The 18,427-nt window shown below is 36.1% G+C and overlaps 1 protein-coding gene across 2 annotated transcripts in view; it reads left to right on the top strand.

Moving 5' to 3' along the window:
* Positions 1 to 18,427, top strand: part of hfp (Poly(U)-binding-splicing factor hfp) — a 370,731-nt gene that overhangs the window by 192,980 nt on the left and 159,324 nt on the right. For both annotated transcript variants that reach the window (XR_016548237.1, XM_090391729.1), the window contains exon 9: positions 5,123 to 5,225. Coding sequence is in view for 1 of the 2 variants with exons in the window: in XM_090391729.1 (XP_090247855.1) it covers positions 5,123 to 5,225 (103 nt within the window). In the remaining variant the exon portion in view is untranslated. The remainder of the gene's footprint in view (positions 1 to 5,122; positions 5,226 to 18,427) is intronic.

The raw sequence follows: 18,427 nt of genomic DNA, 5'->3' as shown, positions 1-18,427 counted from the left end.
TTTCAAGGAACTACCATTTGGACTACTATATTTTTTTTTTTCAAAACTTTGGACTACTGTTTTTTTTTTTTTTTTTTTTTTTTTTTTTTTTTTTTTTTTTTTTTTTTAACTTAGATGGCACCGTATTAGGACTTTAGTTTTGTGTTGCACGCTGCAATTACTTATACTAGCCCCACTGTTACACCGAATTGTGGTTGTCTTGCATTTGTAATAAACTTTGTTTGTGTGCTCTGAAGATCCTGGATATAATACCAGCGAAATATTATTTTTTAAGTTAATAAATAGTTATTTTCTTATCAATCTGTGTTCGCATCAATACCGTTTAAATCTAATTCAACATGTGTGACGAACACATAAGCCTATCCACGCGATAAAGAAGAAAGTTTGTTATTAGGTGAATGGGCGAGAGTTGTCAATTTGACATAAGATTTAAATGTGGTGTGGAGCTGATATTTATTAAGCACTCTAGATATCTTTATTGAATGTGCCCTGAATATATGGAATGGAAGTTTTGCTGTAGTCTTGTGAATCAGACATTGGAGAAGATTTCTGGAGAGCATTTAGTATTTTGACTATTCTTTGGTGATTATAGCTGTTGGCTACATTGGAACAGATAGCTCTGGCTCTGTGAGTTAGTGTTTTTAGGATACCATATTGTTGAGAGCTGAATTGAATTTGGGCAGAGGTAGCCAGATGGTTGCATATGAATCATTCCTTCAAAGCAAGGCCACATGCTATAACTGCAGTGGGTGACCAATATCTCAGAATTCCTGCTCGCTGAAACAGGAGTGGTACCCCAAATCAGCTGTGATTTGACTTAGTGTTGGAAGTAGCATCGGTATCTGCTTCCACTACATGCTGAAGGCTTCATGAAGATGGTCTGCATTCTAGGTGATCAGTAGTCTGCATGCCTCCCTTCCTGTGCCATGGGAGAGAACATTTGAAATGGGCTAGGCTCCATGTCAATTGGACCCAAGACCACTGTATGCCAGTATTGTTTACAGATGAGTTCTGATTTGCTCTATTAGCTTTTAAGTTAATAAATAGTTATTTTCTTATCAATCTGTGTTCACATCAATACTGTTTAAATCCAATTCAACATGTGTGACGAACACATAAGCCTATCCATGTGATAAAGAAGAAAGTTTGTCATTAGGTGAATGGGTGAGTGTTGTCAGTTTGACATAAGATTTAAATGTGATGTGGAGCTGATATTTATTAAGCACTCTAGAGGTATGATAACAGAATGATACCAGACGTGCTCTGATCTGGAGAGAACTGGTGACATGTTATTATCCCGCTAATATCTGTGAAAGGCACATTTATGATGAAGGTAGTGTGATGGTTAGAGAAGGCATTTTGTTGCATGGCTGCTCCAACTTGTGTTTCTTCGTGGAACTATGAATGCTGCAACTTATGGAGATGAGGCCCTTAAACCCTATGTTCGTGTATGTGTGTGCGAACACAACACTACGGACATAGGATACACCGGGGCGTAGGGAAGACCACCTTATGCTATGAATGGTTAGCGGTCCGATGATTAATAAACTCAAACTAAAATATTAGTTTGATGATTAGTTATTGGTAAGAACACTTTGCATTCCTTTATTGATGTTAGCATAATAAATAGACTGGAGTTCCTGTTTGTGCTTTCTAGAAGGAACAAACAAGAACAAACAAACATCACACTTCTTGGAAGTGCCATCTAATAAATGTTGAAGAAGTTAACTTTTAACTTTTTCAGTTACTTTAGACAGCACTGAGGTGAGAGCAATAAGTCAGTAGTTTATTGGTAGAAGACACTTTTCTCAGGTGTGGTATGCTATTTATTGTTAGCAAAGCTCTAGATAGTGATTTGTAGTGATTGAGAGTAGGTAATTTATGTACAAGAGAAAGAGGGTAGGTGAGAGAATGGAGCCCTGAGGTACTGCTGCATTGGTGACAAAGCTCGAAGAGAGGGTACTGTCTACCATGACATGCAGTGAATGACCAGAGAGAAAGCTGACTATCCAGGTGTACCTAAGGGGTGGTAGGTGGACCAAAGAAAGACAGTTTGTAAGGCAGTTCTTGATGCCAGACACTATTGAAAGCCTTGGAAATGTCAAGGACAACAACACACATTTTTCCGAACCTTTCCATGTAGGCTAAGATATTAGTCATGGATCTGGATTGGCGGAATCTATACTGGTGGTCGCTAAACAGGTGAGCTTCCAGATAGTAAAGAAGTTGACTAGTGATAACTTTCTCCATTATTTTGGAGAGGATTAAGGTGACAGCAGTTGGTTGGTAGTTGGACAGTAGGCTTTTGTCTCCCTTTTTTTGGAATGGGTTTGAGTATATGTTAGTTTCCATGAGATGGGATAGGTGTCAACTGACTATAGAAGATTGAAGAGGCGATAGAGGACAGATGTTTTCTCTAGAGCACAATATTTGAGTATAGGAAAAATGTCATTGTGACCAGACTACTTTGTATTGTTCAGGTTGTTAATATTCTTCTTAGGCCCTTCCTGTTGATAAGCCATAGGAGGCATATATCGCTCAGTTGCTGGTATGGAAGGATGTGATTTGCCTTTGTTGTAAGTGCAGGAGTTAGAGGGAAAGAGTGATGCTAGGAGGTCAGCTTATTCTTTGGGTGCTGCAACAGTGGTTCCATCTGGATGGGAGAGAGAGAAGTGGGACAGCACTGTGAACAGAAGTTACATCCACTGGCTTTTGCAATGGACCAGAGGACATGACTATTATTTGGACAAGAGAAGTTTTCTGATAGTGGCTTTTATGAAGTCGGATTTGAATTTGTTGATAGTTGATTTATATTTATTGCTTGTTTCTGCATAGGCTGAGTATGAATCTTGAGTTCTTGATGTGAATCACCTGCAGTAAGCTGAGTTTTTTTCTTTAACTACTTCCACTTATCTTCAGTTGAACCAGGGCTTGGAAAGCAGATGGTAATTTTGGATGGAATGAGGGATGAATGCTTTCATGCCACTGTGGATGATTTCTGTGACACACTTAATGCTTGGTGTCTGGGTCAGAAGAGTGAAAGTAGTAATCATGCCCTGGTAAAAAGCAGTAATCATTCCAGTGATCATCCCACTTTGTACCTTTGCAATGCCAGAAAACACAAGGTTTGATGTGGTCACAGCATTTTGTGAGATAGGAAACTTGCACTGTTGTGATCTGAGTTATTGAGAGGAGAGGTAACTTCTACAGTGGGTCTGGAAGAAGAACCAGTATAAAAAAATAGATCAAGGGTAAAAACATACGTTTCTGTGGCTTAGCAGTTCATTCATTATTCATTTTAAGTTAAATAACATTCATTAAGTTAAGGGGATAATAAATCCCTCATTATTTTAAAGCCGGATACGAAACTCTGAGATCGAGACTCAGATACGAAACTCGGAGCCTCTTGGCTCATTTATTGTTAAATGACGTTCGTCAAATTTGATCATCAAGAGTACTAGTAAAAATGTTATACACAACGAAAGACGAAACAGTTAATTACACATATTAAATTTATCAGAACTTCACAGTTGGTACATACAAATGAGTAACCAGAATAAAAAAAAAAAACATTAAATTCATTACTGTATGTATTTTGGAACACTTAGTTGTTGCTGTCACATTCTGTGGCATCAAGTGTATCATATCCTAGGTCCATGGCAGTTAGATTTTAATGAAAGCAGGCCAAACTTGATGTAAGATTAATCCTTGATGTTTGTTACATTCTAAGCATTTGCGAGGCTTTCTTGAACTTCCTTGTAAAACAGTAATGATCAGTGTACCAAACTACTTGATGGCCTGTGGTAATTGTGTGGGGTACCAAGCCTGATTTGTTGTCTTTTTTTTTTTTTTTTTTTTTGACGTCTTTTATGTATTCAGACGTGGATCTCCCTTAACCTTCCTGTCTGGTCTTCATAGCAGATGCCACAAGAGCACTGAATCTCATAAATGCCTTTCGTGAAATGATGTAGAGGTTTTGGTGGATGTAAGAATCTGGAGATTTTCTGCAAAATGTAAAAAATCCACTTTGATGTTGTACTCACTGGGCAGCATACCACTTTGTAGCGTTCTTGATGTAAGATAGTGTGATTGCATTCCTAACATTTTAAGTACAGGAGTTACAGAAGTGTATTAAGAATTTTGTTGATCGTGCAGTTCAGTTCTTTATTTCTTCTAATTGACATGCTGGATATATTGTATGCTCTATCTCATAATCTTTTAATCATGCCTTTCTTTTGTAATGGATGGTGGTGTGAAGCAGCATTTAGAAATCTTTCAGTTGTGGTAGGTTTTCTGTATACCAAAAAGGATGGTCTTTTTTCTTCATTTATTTTGACAAGGATATCAAGCAACAGTAATTTTTTGTTATCTTCCAGTTCAAGAGTGAATTTTATATTGGGATGCAAGCTGTTCAGATAATCTTTGAAATTAACTCATCCCTTGTTCGATGACCAAATAATGAAAATATCGTCAATGTAAGTAACATAACCATATTTTTGGTTTCTTCTGATAGTTTATGATTGCACATACTATGTATATTTTGTGGCTAGCCTGCATTACCAATGTTTTAACTGCTGTACCCTCGAAATGGGATGGGGGGTCTGGGTCTCTGAGTATGTTAGTCATGCCCTTGAAGTGTATCACTCACACTACATGGAGAAGGGAGGGGGGAGAGGCTGGAACTCTGTGGTCTTGGAGGCCAAATAGCATTCACCACCAGGGTGGTGTTTAACCAGGCAATAAAGGTCATCTACCACCTAGCAGTCTAGCTGGCATTTCCTCCAACTAGGAAAATATTCTTTGCGTGTTGGAATGCTCACTGCAAACGTCAGAGAGCCTGTTTTGTGGAAACAAGCCACACCACGGGAATCGGGGTTGACCCGACAAGGGAGAGGCTGTATATTGTGCATCCCTGCTATGAGCATTATTACTCTATCTCTTTGATTAAAATTATTTAATTTTTGGTTGATCACCATACTCGTTAATGTCTTCTTTTCAATCAATTATTTAAAATACTTTTTTTTGTTTGTTTTGTGGTGTTCACTTCAGAAAATTTTTTTGAGGTGAAAACCGAGATTTTTTTTTTTTTTTTTATGATAATATATTTTTTCTGTATTTAAAGGGGATATGGATTCATTGAATATGAAACAGCACAGGGTGCACAAGATGCAATAGCTTCAATGAATTTATTTGATCTTGGAGGCCAGTATCTTCGTGTAGGCAGGGTAAGTTAATTGGATTTGCATATTAATCAAAATGTGAGTAGTGTGCATTTCTTGCATATTTGTTCAAGTAAAAAATACATTGATTTTATTAATTGTTTATAAAATGTTTTATTGTAATATATATTCTAGTAGTAAATATTGATAATATGAAAATGGCTAAGAAATTATGTGTAATTATTTAGAGTGATGTATCTGACTTGACATTACTGCTTATCCTTGTTGACGTTATATCAGAGCAGTTTCAAAACTAGTTTTGAAGTAATTTATCAAAACAAAATTTAACAAAAGTAATTTATTTGTTGCATGAAACAGATTTTGTATAGGACACAAGAAAATATTGAAGTAAAAAAAAAAATTTTTTTTTTAGGAAAGTTATAAGAATTTGCTTCTATTTTGGATGTGCCCTATGTTTGGGGCTACATCAGAAAAATAGCCAGATCCTTAAAGAAATGCCCCCTCTGCATAACCTTTAAACTCCAACCGAAACTACCTACCCTTATCCCCTCCACTAAAAACCAGCTCCTGCCTCTCTCTCTCTCTAAGTCCCTGGTGTATATAAGGGGGGGGGGGGGCTTTTCCTGCATGTTGGCATACTATGGACAGATAGGTGGATTAGCCACCATCTGCATAGAAAAGCATAAAAAATACATCTGCAGTTATGAATATAGTCAGTCTAGTCTTGCAAACCAAACCATAGGATACCACTCATAGGATCAACTGGAAAAAACCACCATGCTCCATAACAAATTTAGAAAAGAATGTTTTTGGAATCTGCAGTCTGTCCTCAAAAAATCATCATAATTTATTTAAATAGGTACAACAAACTTCCCAAAATATTATTATTGTTTCAGTCCTCCAGGGAGTCAAGGACTCATCAAGGGAGGTATACATCACCCAAACTAGCTGTCATATCTTCCCTTAAATTCAATTACACTAGATGCACTCACTAATTCAACAGGTAAACCATTTCACTCACACACTCATTGCTCTGTGAGATAAAAATCTAGCTCTCATCTATTTCTTAGTTGCAAATTTACTTAACTTCCGTGGTGTCTCCCATGTTCTCTCCTGCTTTCCATAGAATGAAAAATTTCATCAGAATATATCCTATTATGTCTATTTAGAAGTTTATAGACCTATATCATATCACCCATCTTTCTCCTCCTAACTAGTCCACATACTTGCAGTTGTCCTCTTAATCTAAATTCCATAATCCTGGTATAATCTTGGTAACTTTTCTTTATACCCTTTCTACAGCTTCTTTATTCTATTGGAATCTTGGAGACCAAATTTGCACACCATAGTCCAGGTGCGATCTTATCAAGGCTGCGTAAAGAGGGAAAATGGCTTCCTTATCTTTACATGTCAAAGTTCGTTTCAACATTGCAGTTATCCGCTGAGTTGTATTTACAGTTTTTGCTGTATGACCTTTAAATTTCAAATTCCTATCCACCATTATGCCAAGATTCTTAGCCTCATCGGTTCCTTGTAGCATAACCCCACTAATATAATATGCCATTGGAAATCTTATTATAGCAAAGTCCATAACTTTACACTAATTAACATTAATCTGACAGTCATTTTCATTTGATGAAATATTCAGCCTGTTCAAATCATTTTGTAAGTGTTGGATATCAGTAGCATCCCTGATTGTCCTACCTATATGTGCACTATCAGCAAACAATTGAACATTGCCTGTTAGATCCTTCCTAATGCCATTAATGTACAGAATGAACAACAGTGGTCCAAGGACTGATCTCTGGAGAACACCACTGGTTACCTTAAATCTGGTAGATTTACACCTGCTGCATACCACTTTCTAATACCTATCTATCAGCCACCCACTTATCCAAGTCAATAGTTTATAATTTAATCTCATATTATCCTTTCATGTGGTATCCTATCAAATGACTTTGCAAAGTCTAACCGTATCACAGTACACTCCCTTTATCCAACTCATCAGTATCGTTATTATAAAATACTCCTCCAAATAAAAAAATTAGAATCATCATCATGCCTATCAAGGATTTAGGCCTAGAGTGGCCTGTTCTAGCTTTAAGAGTCATTGTTGAATCTTTTAAGAGGATTCCTAGTTTTCTTTTTCCTAATGGCTTGTACTTTAAGGCTTGTTTTGGTAATCTTTCTGTTTTCATTCTTTGAATGTGTTCCATCCATTTATGTTTATATTTTTTAATTTTTTCTATTACTGATTCTTGGTTTAATTCTTTCATAATTTCTTCATTTCTTTTGTGATCAAATAGAGTATACTTTCTGCAGTTTTTCTCATAAACTTCATTTCAGCTGTTATTAATCTTTGTCATTTTGTTTTATTGTTCAGATTTCACTTCCAAACAATAGGACTGGTAAGGCTAATGTATTGTATACTTTTAGTCTGGTTTGTTTTTGAACTAGGTTTGGTTTAAATATAGAGTTAATTACACCTGTTATTTTTAAATATTTTGCAGTTTAAAGGTTTATCTTTTCATTTTCATATGTAATCATACAACCTAGGTAGTTAAATGAATTCACCTGTTCTAAAATCTTGTTATCTATTACTATTGTTGTTCTTACTTAGACTTAGGGTCATCTCTACTACCTTTTTTAAAGATAGGAATCACAATTGCTTTTTTGTGGGTAACCCCAGTTGAAAAACAATTGCTGTTTTTCAACTGGGGGGGGGGTTACCAGTTGAATATATTATTTAAAAATAATAGTCTTTCTTTGAACCTTGTTCCTGCATATTTGTATAGTTCTGAACCTAGCTTATCTTTCCCAGGTGATTTTCTGTTTCTTGTTTCTTTCAGACTGATTTCTAATTCTTCTTTAGTTATTTCCTTTTTCATTTTCATTAAATGTTTGCCAGTTATCTTTTTTAAAATATTTATCTGTCCACAATTCTGTATAGAAATTAAGAAAATATTCTAATTTCAATTCGGTGTTTATTTTGTTTCTTTAGTATCTGTATTTATGTGTTTCAAAGGATATCAAGCGACAGTAATTATATACATTGGGTCTTATTTTATATAAATCATGTTCTAAATTAGAAACAAAGAAGTCAGAAAAACTTTGTTTTTCTGACTTCTCTTTTAGCTATGGCTCTTATTCTTTTATATTCTATTTCATCTTCTAATCGTTCTGCTTAACCATTTATGATAGGCTTCTTTTTTCATTTTGATTATTTCTTTGATTGTATCATCCCATATCCTCAGTTTTTTCCTTTCATTGAATTTTTTGGTCTTTCATTTGCTGCTGCATTTAGTATAGTTTTTTATAAGCCATTCTATTTCTATTTCTTCATTTTGTTTTATTTTATCTAAATATTGATTAATTTTTTGTTGATATAGCCATTGTATTTAATTTGTAAAGCCATTGTAAATCTAGTTTTATAGACAAATGTTTTAAATTCTCTTTCTCTTCTTGTTATTTGTAGCCATTTAGGTGGTAATCTTAATTTTATTTTAACGAGGAAGTGGTCACTAGTTATTTCATATCCTCTGTGAACTCTGACATCTAAAGAGAACTTTGTCTTTTCATTTAAGATAAAATAATCTAATATTGATTTCCATCCTCTCGCTGTCCAAGTATATTTATGTATGTCTTTATGTTTATAGAAAGAATTCATTATGTTTAGGTTATTATAAACTGAAAGTCAATTCAATATTTTACCATTTCGGTTTAGAGTATGTTCACTATATATTCCTATGTTATTATTAATTTTCTTGTTTCTAGTTCTTGCATTTAAGTCTCCTGATAATATTATATAATCGTTTTTGTTTATTTTATTATATATGTTTAATAACCTAACCATCCTAACCTTGGGGGGAACCCCCTTTTGAGTCTTCAAAATTCAAGAACTGGCCTACCAATCCATAACTCGTGGGGAGGGGTGCTTTCAAGTCATCAGAATTCGAGGAGAACCGACTTACCAGTCAGGAGCTCGGGGATTGGGCACCAGTGGGGGTGGAACCCCCCTTTCGAGTCATTGGAATTCAAGGAGAACCGGACTGCCAGTCTGGAACTGGGTGGGGGGGGGTCGCTAGTATATATATATATATATATATATATATACATATACATATATATAAGTATGTATGTGTATTAGCACCCACATATATATGTGTGTGTGTTAATGTGGATCGGACTGTGTAAATATTCCTCTTTGATTTAATTAAATGGTTTGCGAAGAACACATTGGATTGATTCTGTCAATGCACTATCCTGAAAATTTCGGGCCTGCATAAAGTAAAGATTAACATGTAGGGAATGCTAACAATATCTGCTTTGTCTTTAGTTTAAAATCTTATAGTCTTGTACTCAATACATATTCTAACTGGTGCAGTCGAAAAACAAATAAATTGTTAGACTATAGTGTGTGAGAACATAAGATCTAGTAGAAATAAATAAATGGTGGCAGTCGACCATTCACAACAATTCATAAAGTTTTAAGTAAAGAACAAAAAAGACAAAGCAGGGTTGAAAAATACATACTAGAAATGCACAACATTTAACACCACTTCATGCCTCAAATAAGTGGTATGGTAGTCTTACACCATTCAATGAAATTCATCTCCCATCTAAAGTCAATCACAAACATCCATTCCCACAGCAGGATTTGAACCTGCAGCCTGTTGGTTGGAGAACGGATATGCTAACCACTTAGCCAACCAGGCAGCAATTAACCCTGTCCTTTTCTTCAAATTTTCCCGAAACCTTTCTATATAACTGATGAGATTCATTTCTTGCTCTGCTGTGTAGATCTCCAATAAGGAGATCTACACATCTTTTCCATTCTCTTTGTGTTAGCTGCCTTGCTCTAATGACTTGCAAAATTTCTCCTTTTCTTTCTCTGGTACTAGAGGCACAAATAAGTTTCATTGTCCATTTCCCCATTTTGAAGTTTGCTGACATAACTATACCTGAAATTGCCTTCTAGTCAAGAAGTTTGTCTCATTTTTAGTGTTGAATACTATTGGTGCTCTTTTCTTTACTTGATCATTATTGCTCAAATATATAATACCATAATTATCAGGTAACCAAAAAAATTTGTGCAGTTTTTGTTAGAGTTTGCTGCAATGACTTGTTTTATTTTGTAGTGGTGTGCAGAATGCAATTTTTTATATGCATCATAGGGCACAGATACATGTCAGTCAATCGGTGTGCTCTAACTTGGTGTGTACTCTTTTTCTGTGATTTTGAACCTGGTGTAATTCAGGCTTCAGTAGCTTCCCATAAGATATCTATGGCATTTGGAAAAGATGAGGTAGCAGAAACATATGCACAGAAATGATTTAAAATTTTTTTTCTGGTGAGGAATCACTTGAAGATGCATCACATTCAGGAAGATCCTCCGTTATTGATGATAAAGAATTACATATTGCTGTTGAAAATAATCAAGATTAACATGTCAAGAATTTGCACAAATGTAAGGAGTGGTGAAACAATTCATTTACACTTGCATCAACTGGGAAATAGACATGCATTATTAGATGACAATAAACTTCAAAGGCTATCAATTTGTTCTTCACTTCTTTCATGTCATAAAAACAAGCTGTTTTTGTTACTTGCTCACTTGTGATGAAAAATGGATCTTGTACTCTAACAGGAAGCAAACCTATCATTGGTTGTCACCAAATGGTTCAGTACTGCACACTTCAAAGGCACCACTTCATCCCCAGAAGACTATGATTTGTGTGTGGTGGACTGAAGTTGGTATTGTCCCGTATGAGTTTCTTGCTGTGGGTCAAACAATTATGGCCGAGATCTACTCAATGTAACATGAGCGTGTGCAGGATGCGTTATTTCAGAAACAGCCAGGACTCATTAATTGAAAGAAAGTGCCATTCTTACAGGACAGTGCGAAACCGCATACTACAAAATTTACTTGTGAGAAGATTTGTGCCTTAGATTGGGAGATACTCTCATCTTTCATGTTCTCCTGCTCCTGACATTTCTCCAAGCAATTATCACCTTTTTTTGAATCTAGACAATCATATGTGAAATAGACACTTCTGCAATAAAATAGTGATTGAAGTGAAGGTTACTAGGTTTATTACTTCTAAAGACAAGACATTTTATAAAAGCAGAATTTATAAGCACTTGTATCTCATTGAGAAAGAGTTGCAGATCATATAGGTGCTTATTTTAATGAATAAAACATTTTATGAAAATTTCTGGAATTATTTAATTTTTATAATTAAAAATTGCACAAACTTTTTTGGTTACCTGGTATTATATAGTGGGATCTCACCCTTTTTAGTCTTGTTTGTTTCAGTAATACCAATTATGTCCATGTGGTACTTTTCTGGTTCTTCTACAAGTTTGATTTACTTTTTGTTGATACTCCTTATATGATGGTTCCTGTCTTCAGTTTTTCTGACATTGGATTTGTTCTTGTTTTTCTTTGGTAGAAGTTGATTTGGAGTTTATTCCAGTGGTTAACTTTTTGCTGTTCATCCTGATGAAACCAGCAGAGATCTTGTTTAACTGGACAACACCCCAGCTGGCATTAAGTCTCATCATTTTGTACTGTCATTTTTATTTTTGGTTTAAGCCAGTAGAGATTACAGTTTGGTTGGCTATTTCCTAAATTGCTAGCTCATTCTCATTCATTCAGCACTCAGTGGATACCTACTAATGGGGTACACCACATGAATGTGATTGGATATTAGATCAGAAGCCTCAGCCAGTTCTCTGCATTCCTTAAAGATAGTCTGGACTTTTCCCAGCCATCTAGCTTTGACCCCCCCCCCTGCCCAATTGAATTTCCCCAATGAATATACAGCCCTCAGTCTTTAAGAAATGCATCAACAAATTCCTTGCTTCTTTGTAACTATTTGCCCACACAGTGGTACTGCTCTTAGTCTGGGGACATGTTCCGGAACTGATTTAAAAAAAAAAAAAATCAGATGACAGATTTTATTTGTTTTTAAAATGAAAGTGGTAGAAGCACTGATTGATAGAAAATTGTAGAAGTTCTCAAAAGAAATACCTCAGCAAATTTCTTTCTTCTTTTCAACTACTTGCCTACACATAGCACTGTAAAAACTCTATGTAACTTAAAAATACCAAAGTGCTTTACATCGATTTTTACATAGGTCAAGTCTCATGAGAACTGTAAATAACCTTGTTTGTTTCTATGTATATTTTGCTAAATATTAATGTAGTTAACCCCATGGGAAGTGACTGTATTTACTGTTTTAACGTCAAAAACAAATGCAATGCTTTGCCACCGAACTTTGTATAATAACTCTATATGAGGGCGTAAGGAAGTTGTTTATGGTTTTAATGTATGAGAAAGTTGCTTACAAGCTCTGTGCATAAACACCTCCAAAGTCAGTGCCTGAGAGATCTGAAAGGTTCAAACAAGTTTCCACTGCCCGGCAACATACAATCAAAGAGTGCACAGAAGAGAACAAAGAGCTGCTCGAACTTAAAAAGAAGATGAAAGAGTCATGCAGAATTCTTCAGGGTTACTACCCTTAGTGCAAGGTCCCGAGATCGCAAAATGAAAGGGGATTGAGCCGATCATCGAGAGGTGAGGCAGTCGGAACCAGAGCAAAGTGGCGGCAGAGAACGAAGAGAGGCAAGGCCCCAGTTATGAAGCAGGAGAATCCAGGTCCAGTTGCCAACAGAGGAGAGCTGAGATCCAGTTACTGAGAGAGCAAAGACGAAGTGCTGTTACCGAAGTGAGCCAGAACAGTCATCGGCGCTCGGCAGTTAGAGACACAGTCATCGACATTTAGAAGCAGAAGTTCCCAAAGTAGGATCCAGAGGAGAAGTTGTCTGTATGCTGAAACCTCTTGCATGTGCTATTCGAGTACTGCAGATTGCAGTCCAAAAGCCTGCCAATATCCCGACGTAATATCTCTGAAGCAAGACACTCCTGAAGGAAGCCTAAAACTTCAGATGAAAGAAATCCCATAAAGGCTTTAGTGCAAGACTCTTGACTGAATGTGCGATACAGAGCCTCTGTAAGTTCCATCCTTTTGTACAATTTCTCTTATAACCTAGGAGATATGTTATAGATGAACTGTTAAGAATTAGTTTAATAGTAATAAGAAGTGTCCATAAGAGAGTCAGTTGGCACGTTAGACGTTGATATCAAATTTGTAAAAAAACAGAGAGTTAGCTAACCTCTTTGCATGTAAACAGGAAGTTTAATAAGTCAAATTTTTAAGCAGAGAGTAAATAAGTTTTTGAGTTAAGGAGATTTTTTAGTATTGAAGTAAAAGGGGTCTAATTTTATGCTAAAGATTTTATAGATGGGTAGAGAAAGCAATCTCTCTATTGTTTATTTACAAACTTATTTACATACTAATGTAAATAAGTGTGGAGTGCTGCCTAATCTTTTATTTTACAATGTACTGGTTCTAAAAATAATCAGACTTGTGAGCGGGAAACAACTAAGGCATTAAAAGCGCAGTTTAATTACTTATGAACCATGACTGTTTACATAAATTTTGTTGAAGGAATTTACACTAGTAAGAGAGAGAAATCTACTGGACGTTTTACTAAGTCTTATGCTGATATTGAAATACTGGATGGCGCAGTCTCAACAAATACATTTTCCAGTGTTCATAGGCATACGACTAGTAAAATACGAAAGGTGGATAAACATAGTACGCAGTAGAATAAGTAAGGAAGGTTATGAGAGAAAACGTGCGCACTGCTAATTAGAATAACGGTATATAAATAGCAACAAACAGACCATATTTTTACAGCACTTCCATGTCATAGGTTGGGGTTGATACCATTCAATGAAAATCCAATCATTTAATGACTGGAGAGGAAGCTGGCAATCCATTCATAAAGAGAAGGAGGAATATCATCCGATGGTGGCTTAATAGGAAGAACACAATACCAGACTCAAATTCCTTGGAAATGTTAAGAGCAACCACTAGGAGTTACTCCAAACTTTTCAGTGGCCTGTGTCCAGAGGTGGGTGAAGTTGGCAAGGTGATCTGCTGTGAAATGTGAATGTCAGAATTCATGTTGGTGATCACTAATTGGTGAGTCTCTAATAAGTAGTGAAACAGTTGGCTCTTGATCTTTACTTTTGAAAGTATTGAGATCAAAGCAATAGGACAATAGTCTAATAATTAACTTTTATTCCTCTTTTTTTTTAGAAGGATGGAAGTTGTGCCACATGGCCTTGGCTAGTGACCAGAAGACTTGGAAAGGAATGTGTGTGTGAAAGAACTCTGGAAATAGAAAGCACACATTACATTTATGGATAGTAAAAGACTTTGCAATGTGAATTATTTTCCTTAGTCAACTTCTAAGGATCAGAGAAATAGTTTGGTTTAGTGGGAAATTTGCTCTAGTAAATTTCCTTTAGAATAGCAAATTACTACTTGGAAAATCTTGAACACTACAAAAGTCTAGTCTGGCTGAGTGTGGCATTGACATGAATGACTGAATCTCTTCACCAATGAACCATCTTTTATGTAGGTATTGTTTTAAATTTGGGTACTTATTTAAAAAGAGTGCCAAGGTGCTACTACATTTTTCCAACTTCAGCTAGACTGACAGTTTCCTTATCATAAATTTAGTAGTATTATCCTTATTAATTGTGAACAGTGCATGTATGTGTCAACTGGCAGTCTATATGCTGCCTTTGTTTCGATTTTCTCTAATTTTCTCAATAGTCTGTGCTGTTTTTATGTACATTTTCTATTACATATTTTTAAGTTTACTTTGTTGTCTGTAAATATAGTGAGAAACTGCAACTGCAGTTATAGTGAGACTCAACTACAGTTGACTCACTATAACAAACTTGTAGGGATCACAGGAACAGTTTATTACAGTGAATTTCTTTTAGCATAATATTGAACCTGTGGACTCCTAGATTTCTGTCCAGATAATGATGAAAAAATCTTCACCAGGATACTAGTGCAGTGGAAAGATGTTATTAAGAGAAACAGAACCAAAGTATGTGCTAGCATGTCAATGCTAGACATTAATCAGGCACTGGTCAGTGAAAAAGAAAAAAGAAAAACAGTCAGTGATATTGTGAATGAGGAACACAGAAGGTATAGGATTAATCATAGAAGGGAATTTTACATAGGCACATGGAATGTTCAGGATCTACAAATGTATACTCTTGAGATTGTCTGTTAAGAGATGGATATGTATAAAGACATCCTGGGAATTACAGAGACCAGATTTAATGGAGAAGGTCACTTCAAAAGACAACTAGCTTACTCGCCTCCTGAGTAAGCCAGTTGTTTACTCAGGAGGTGACTCAAAGCATCATGGGGTAACTGTGATACTGAAGACAGCTCAGGCAAGGAGCCTTCGTGGTTATAACCCCATTAATGATAGGATACTTTCTATTAGACTTAAGACTTGGCTTACCGATGTATCAATCGTGGTAGTTTATGCACCCCCACATGGAAATGCCTGATGAATAGACTGAGGAATTCTATGAAAACTTAACTATTTTGGACTGCTGCCAAAGAGAGACATACTTTACATCTTAGGGGACTTAATGCAAAAGTGGAAAAGAGTATGAATTAGGCTAGAGTGTGGTATGTTTGATTTGGGTTAAGCAAAACTCCCATGGTGAAAGACTATTGGAATTTGCCCATGCTGACAGATTAGTTATTACCAATACCTGCTTCCAGAAACATCCACAATGGACCTGTACTTGGATAGATATCTAACATTGATATGTCAAGGCACCAGGTTGATTACATCCTGGAGCTGATTGTGGTACAGACCATCAGCTAGTAAGAGTCAAAGTAAGACTAAGACTCCAGAAACTTTCAAATCAGGCACATCCCATTAGACTGGATGTTAATAATTCCTAGTGGATTCACAGAAGAAATAGCAACTCAGTTGAACGATTTTTGGAGACCAATGAGGAGAACTCACCAGAAATGCTTTGGGAAGGAATCAATGTGATAATACAGGATACAGCTAGGAAGTATCTTGGCCCAGTAAGAAGACCAAAGAGACCCATGGATATCAGATTCAGCATGGGAACTAATCAAAAGAAGGCAGTTGGTAAAACAAAGACACAGAGACTGAAGAATATAAGAGATTACATAAGAGGTCACAAGATTCAGTAAACAGAACTAGGAAAAGTTTTATACTAATAAATGTGAAGAGATAGAGTTCCAGATGAGGAGGAACAATTATAAAAGAATGTTTTATTTACTTCGTGAATAAAAGTTTAAGCCCAAATTGAATGTCATCAAAGACTGGAATGGAGCATTACTGATAAAAGTAGAAATCAAAAACAATTGAGTGGATAAAGAAAATTTTGATGAGCTCTCTCACCAGAAAAATTCCAATTTGCAACCTCCTCCACTTAAGCAGCATGAAGTTGAAAGAACAGTTTAACAGTGATAAGGCCCTGGGTGCAGATGGAATGTCCCAGCAGAGTTAAGGCCACAGGGGATGGAAAGATAAGAGTGTTTTATAGATTGATTAACAAGGATATGGGAGACAGAATCATGGCCTAGAGACTGGAAAAAGTCAGTGACCACTACATAAGAAAGGAGATATGAAAGCTTGCAAGAACTATAAAACTATCAGTTTAATATCTCATGCAAGCAAAATTTTATTGAAGATCATACTAAATGGGATCGAGACCAAAGTTGAAGCAGAGATGCTCGAGGAACAAGCAGGTTTTAGGAAAGGTAAGGGCACCAGAGACAGATCCTTTGCCTCAGAAAGATCATAGAAAAATCTAAAGAATTAAGTCTCACTCTGGTAATGTTTTTTCAAAGACCACTCTAAAGCTTTTGACTTCAGCACTTGAAACCGTGGGAAGTAATGAAAAGAATGGGTTTTCTTAGCACACTATCAGGTTGAGAGCCAACTTGTACAGGGAACAAGAAACCAAGGTAAGAGCAGTTGTTAGATTAACTGATTGACTTCAGGTTGGAAAGGGAGTTAGGCAAGGATGTTTACTTTCTCCTCACTTGTTTAGTATATATGCTGAGGACATTATGTGTGAAGCATTGGATGAGCTCAAGACAGGAATTAGGATAGGCAGTAAATTATGTATTTAGTTTAATCCTTTATCCAAGTGTAAGCAAACAAAGTTTGCACCTGAAATATCTTTAGGACTCAGGCAACTCGTGGCAAAGGTGGACTAAGTCTTCATCACTTTCCTTAGTAACCCATAATGCAAAGCACATCTCCTTGCAGACATGTATAATGCTATGTGTTATGGGAAGGGCCACGACCCAGACCAGTTTCGACCTGTCCGAAAGGAGATTGCGCAAACTTTGTTTGCTTACACTTGGATAAAGGATTAAACTAAGTATATAATTTATAGTCTAACCAAGTGGGAAAAAACTTCCATGGATAGGCAGTAGATTGATCAGTAATCTGAGGTATGATGATGATACCGTACTCCTCTGTAATGACAAGGAAGAACTAGGACAAATTCTTAATAAAATTAACAAGATCAGTAATAACAGAGAACTTCAACTCAATCTTAGCAAGACAATATTATAGTTCTCAAAAGAAATACAAACAGAAAAGCTTTAGAAACAAGTGTACATTAATGGAGAAAGTCAGCAAGTTTGAGTGCATGGGATCCATTATCCATATGAAGAATTGCTGTTCAGAAAACATCAGAAGAAGATTAGGAATGGCTAAAATTTGGAAGGATGGATCTATCTCCATGGGAATAAAGTTGAGGATTTTGGATGCAGTTGTTTTTCCAACAGCGACTTATAAATGGAGACTAAAGAAGTCGGATAAGAAAAGGATAGCTGCTTTTGAGATGTGGTATTACAGAAAATGAATTGGGTGTTAGAAAAGATCAGCAGAACTTTAAGACTCTTTAAGGATATTGATAGAAGAAAGTTAAAATATTTTGGATTCGTTGAAAGGATGGAAGCCGGACTTCTCAGAATAGTAATAGAAGGTCAAGTTCCTGGAAAAAAGAGGTAGGGATAGACCCTCAATGAGATGGACGGTGTGTGTGGAGTGAACAGATCTTCAGAGAGTTGAAGCCTCCAGAAAAGCATATAGTCCTATTGTATGGGGAGGCCTGGTGTGGCACATCATCGAGCATTGGAGTTACCATACAGCACCTGTATATTCCCAGTAAACAAATGAAATGAAATTCATAGCTCACTCAGTAATTACAATGTCTTTTGGTTGGAACGACCTAGGTTCAAATCCCATTGAGAAGATCAAGAACCTTTATCGGGGATTTTCATCTAAGGGTGAGTTATCTG

The sequence above is a fragment of the Typopeltis vanoorti genome, chromosome 4 (assembly GCF_054136105.1).
Source record: "Typopeltis vanoorti isolate ZY-2024b chromosome 4, IOZ_Tvanoo_1.0, whole genome shotgun sequence".
Lineage (NCBI taxonomy): Eukaryota > Metazoa > Arthropoda > Arachnida > Uropygi > Thelyphonidae > Typopeltis > Typopeltis vanoorti.
Note: the sequence above shows the minus strand (reverse complement) of the source record. Positions and strands in the feature narration are given on the sequence as shown.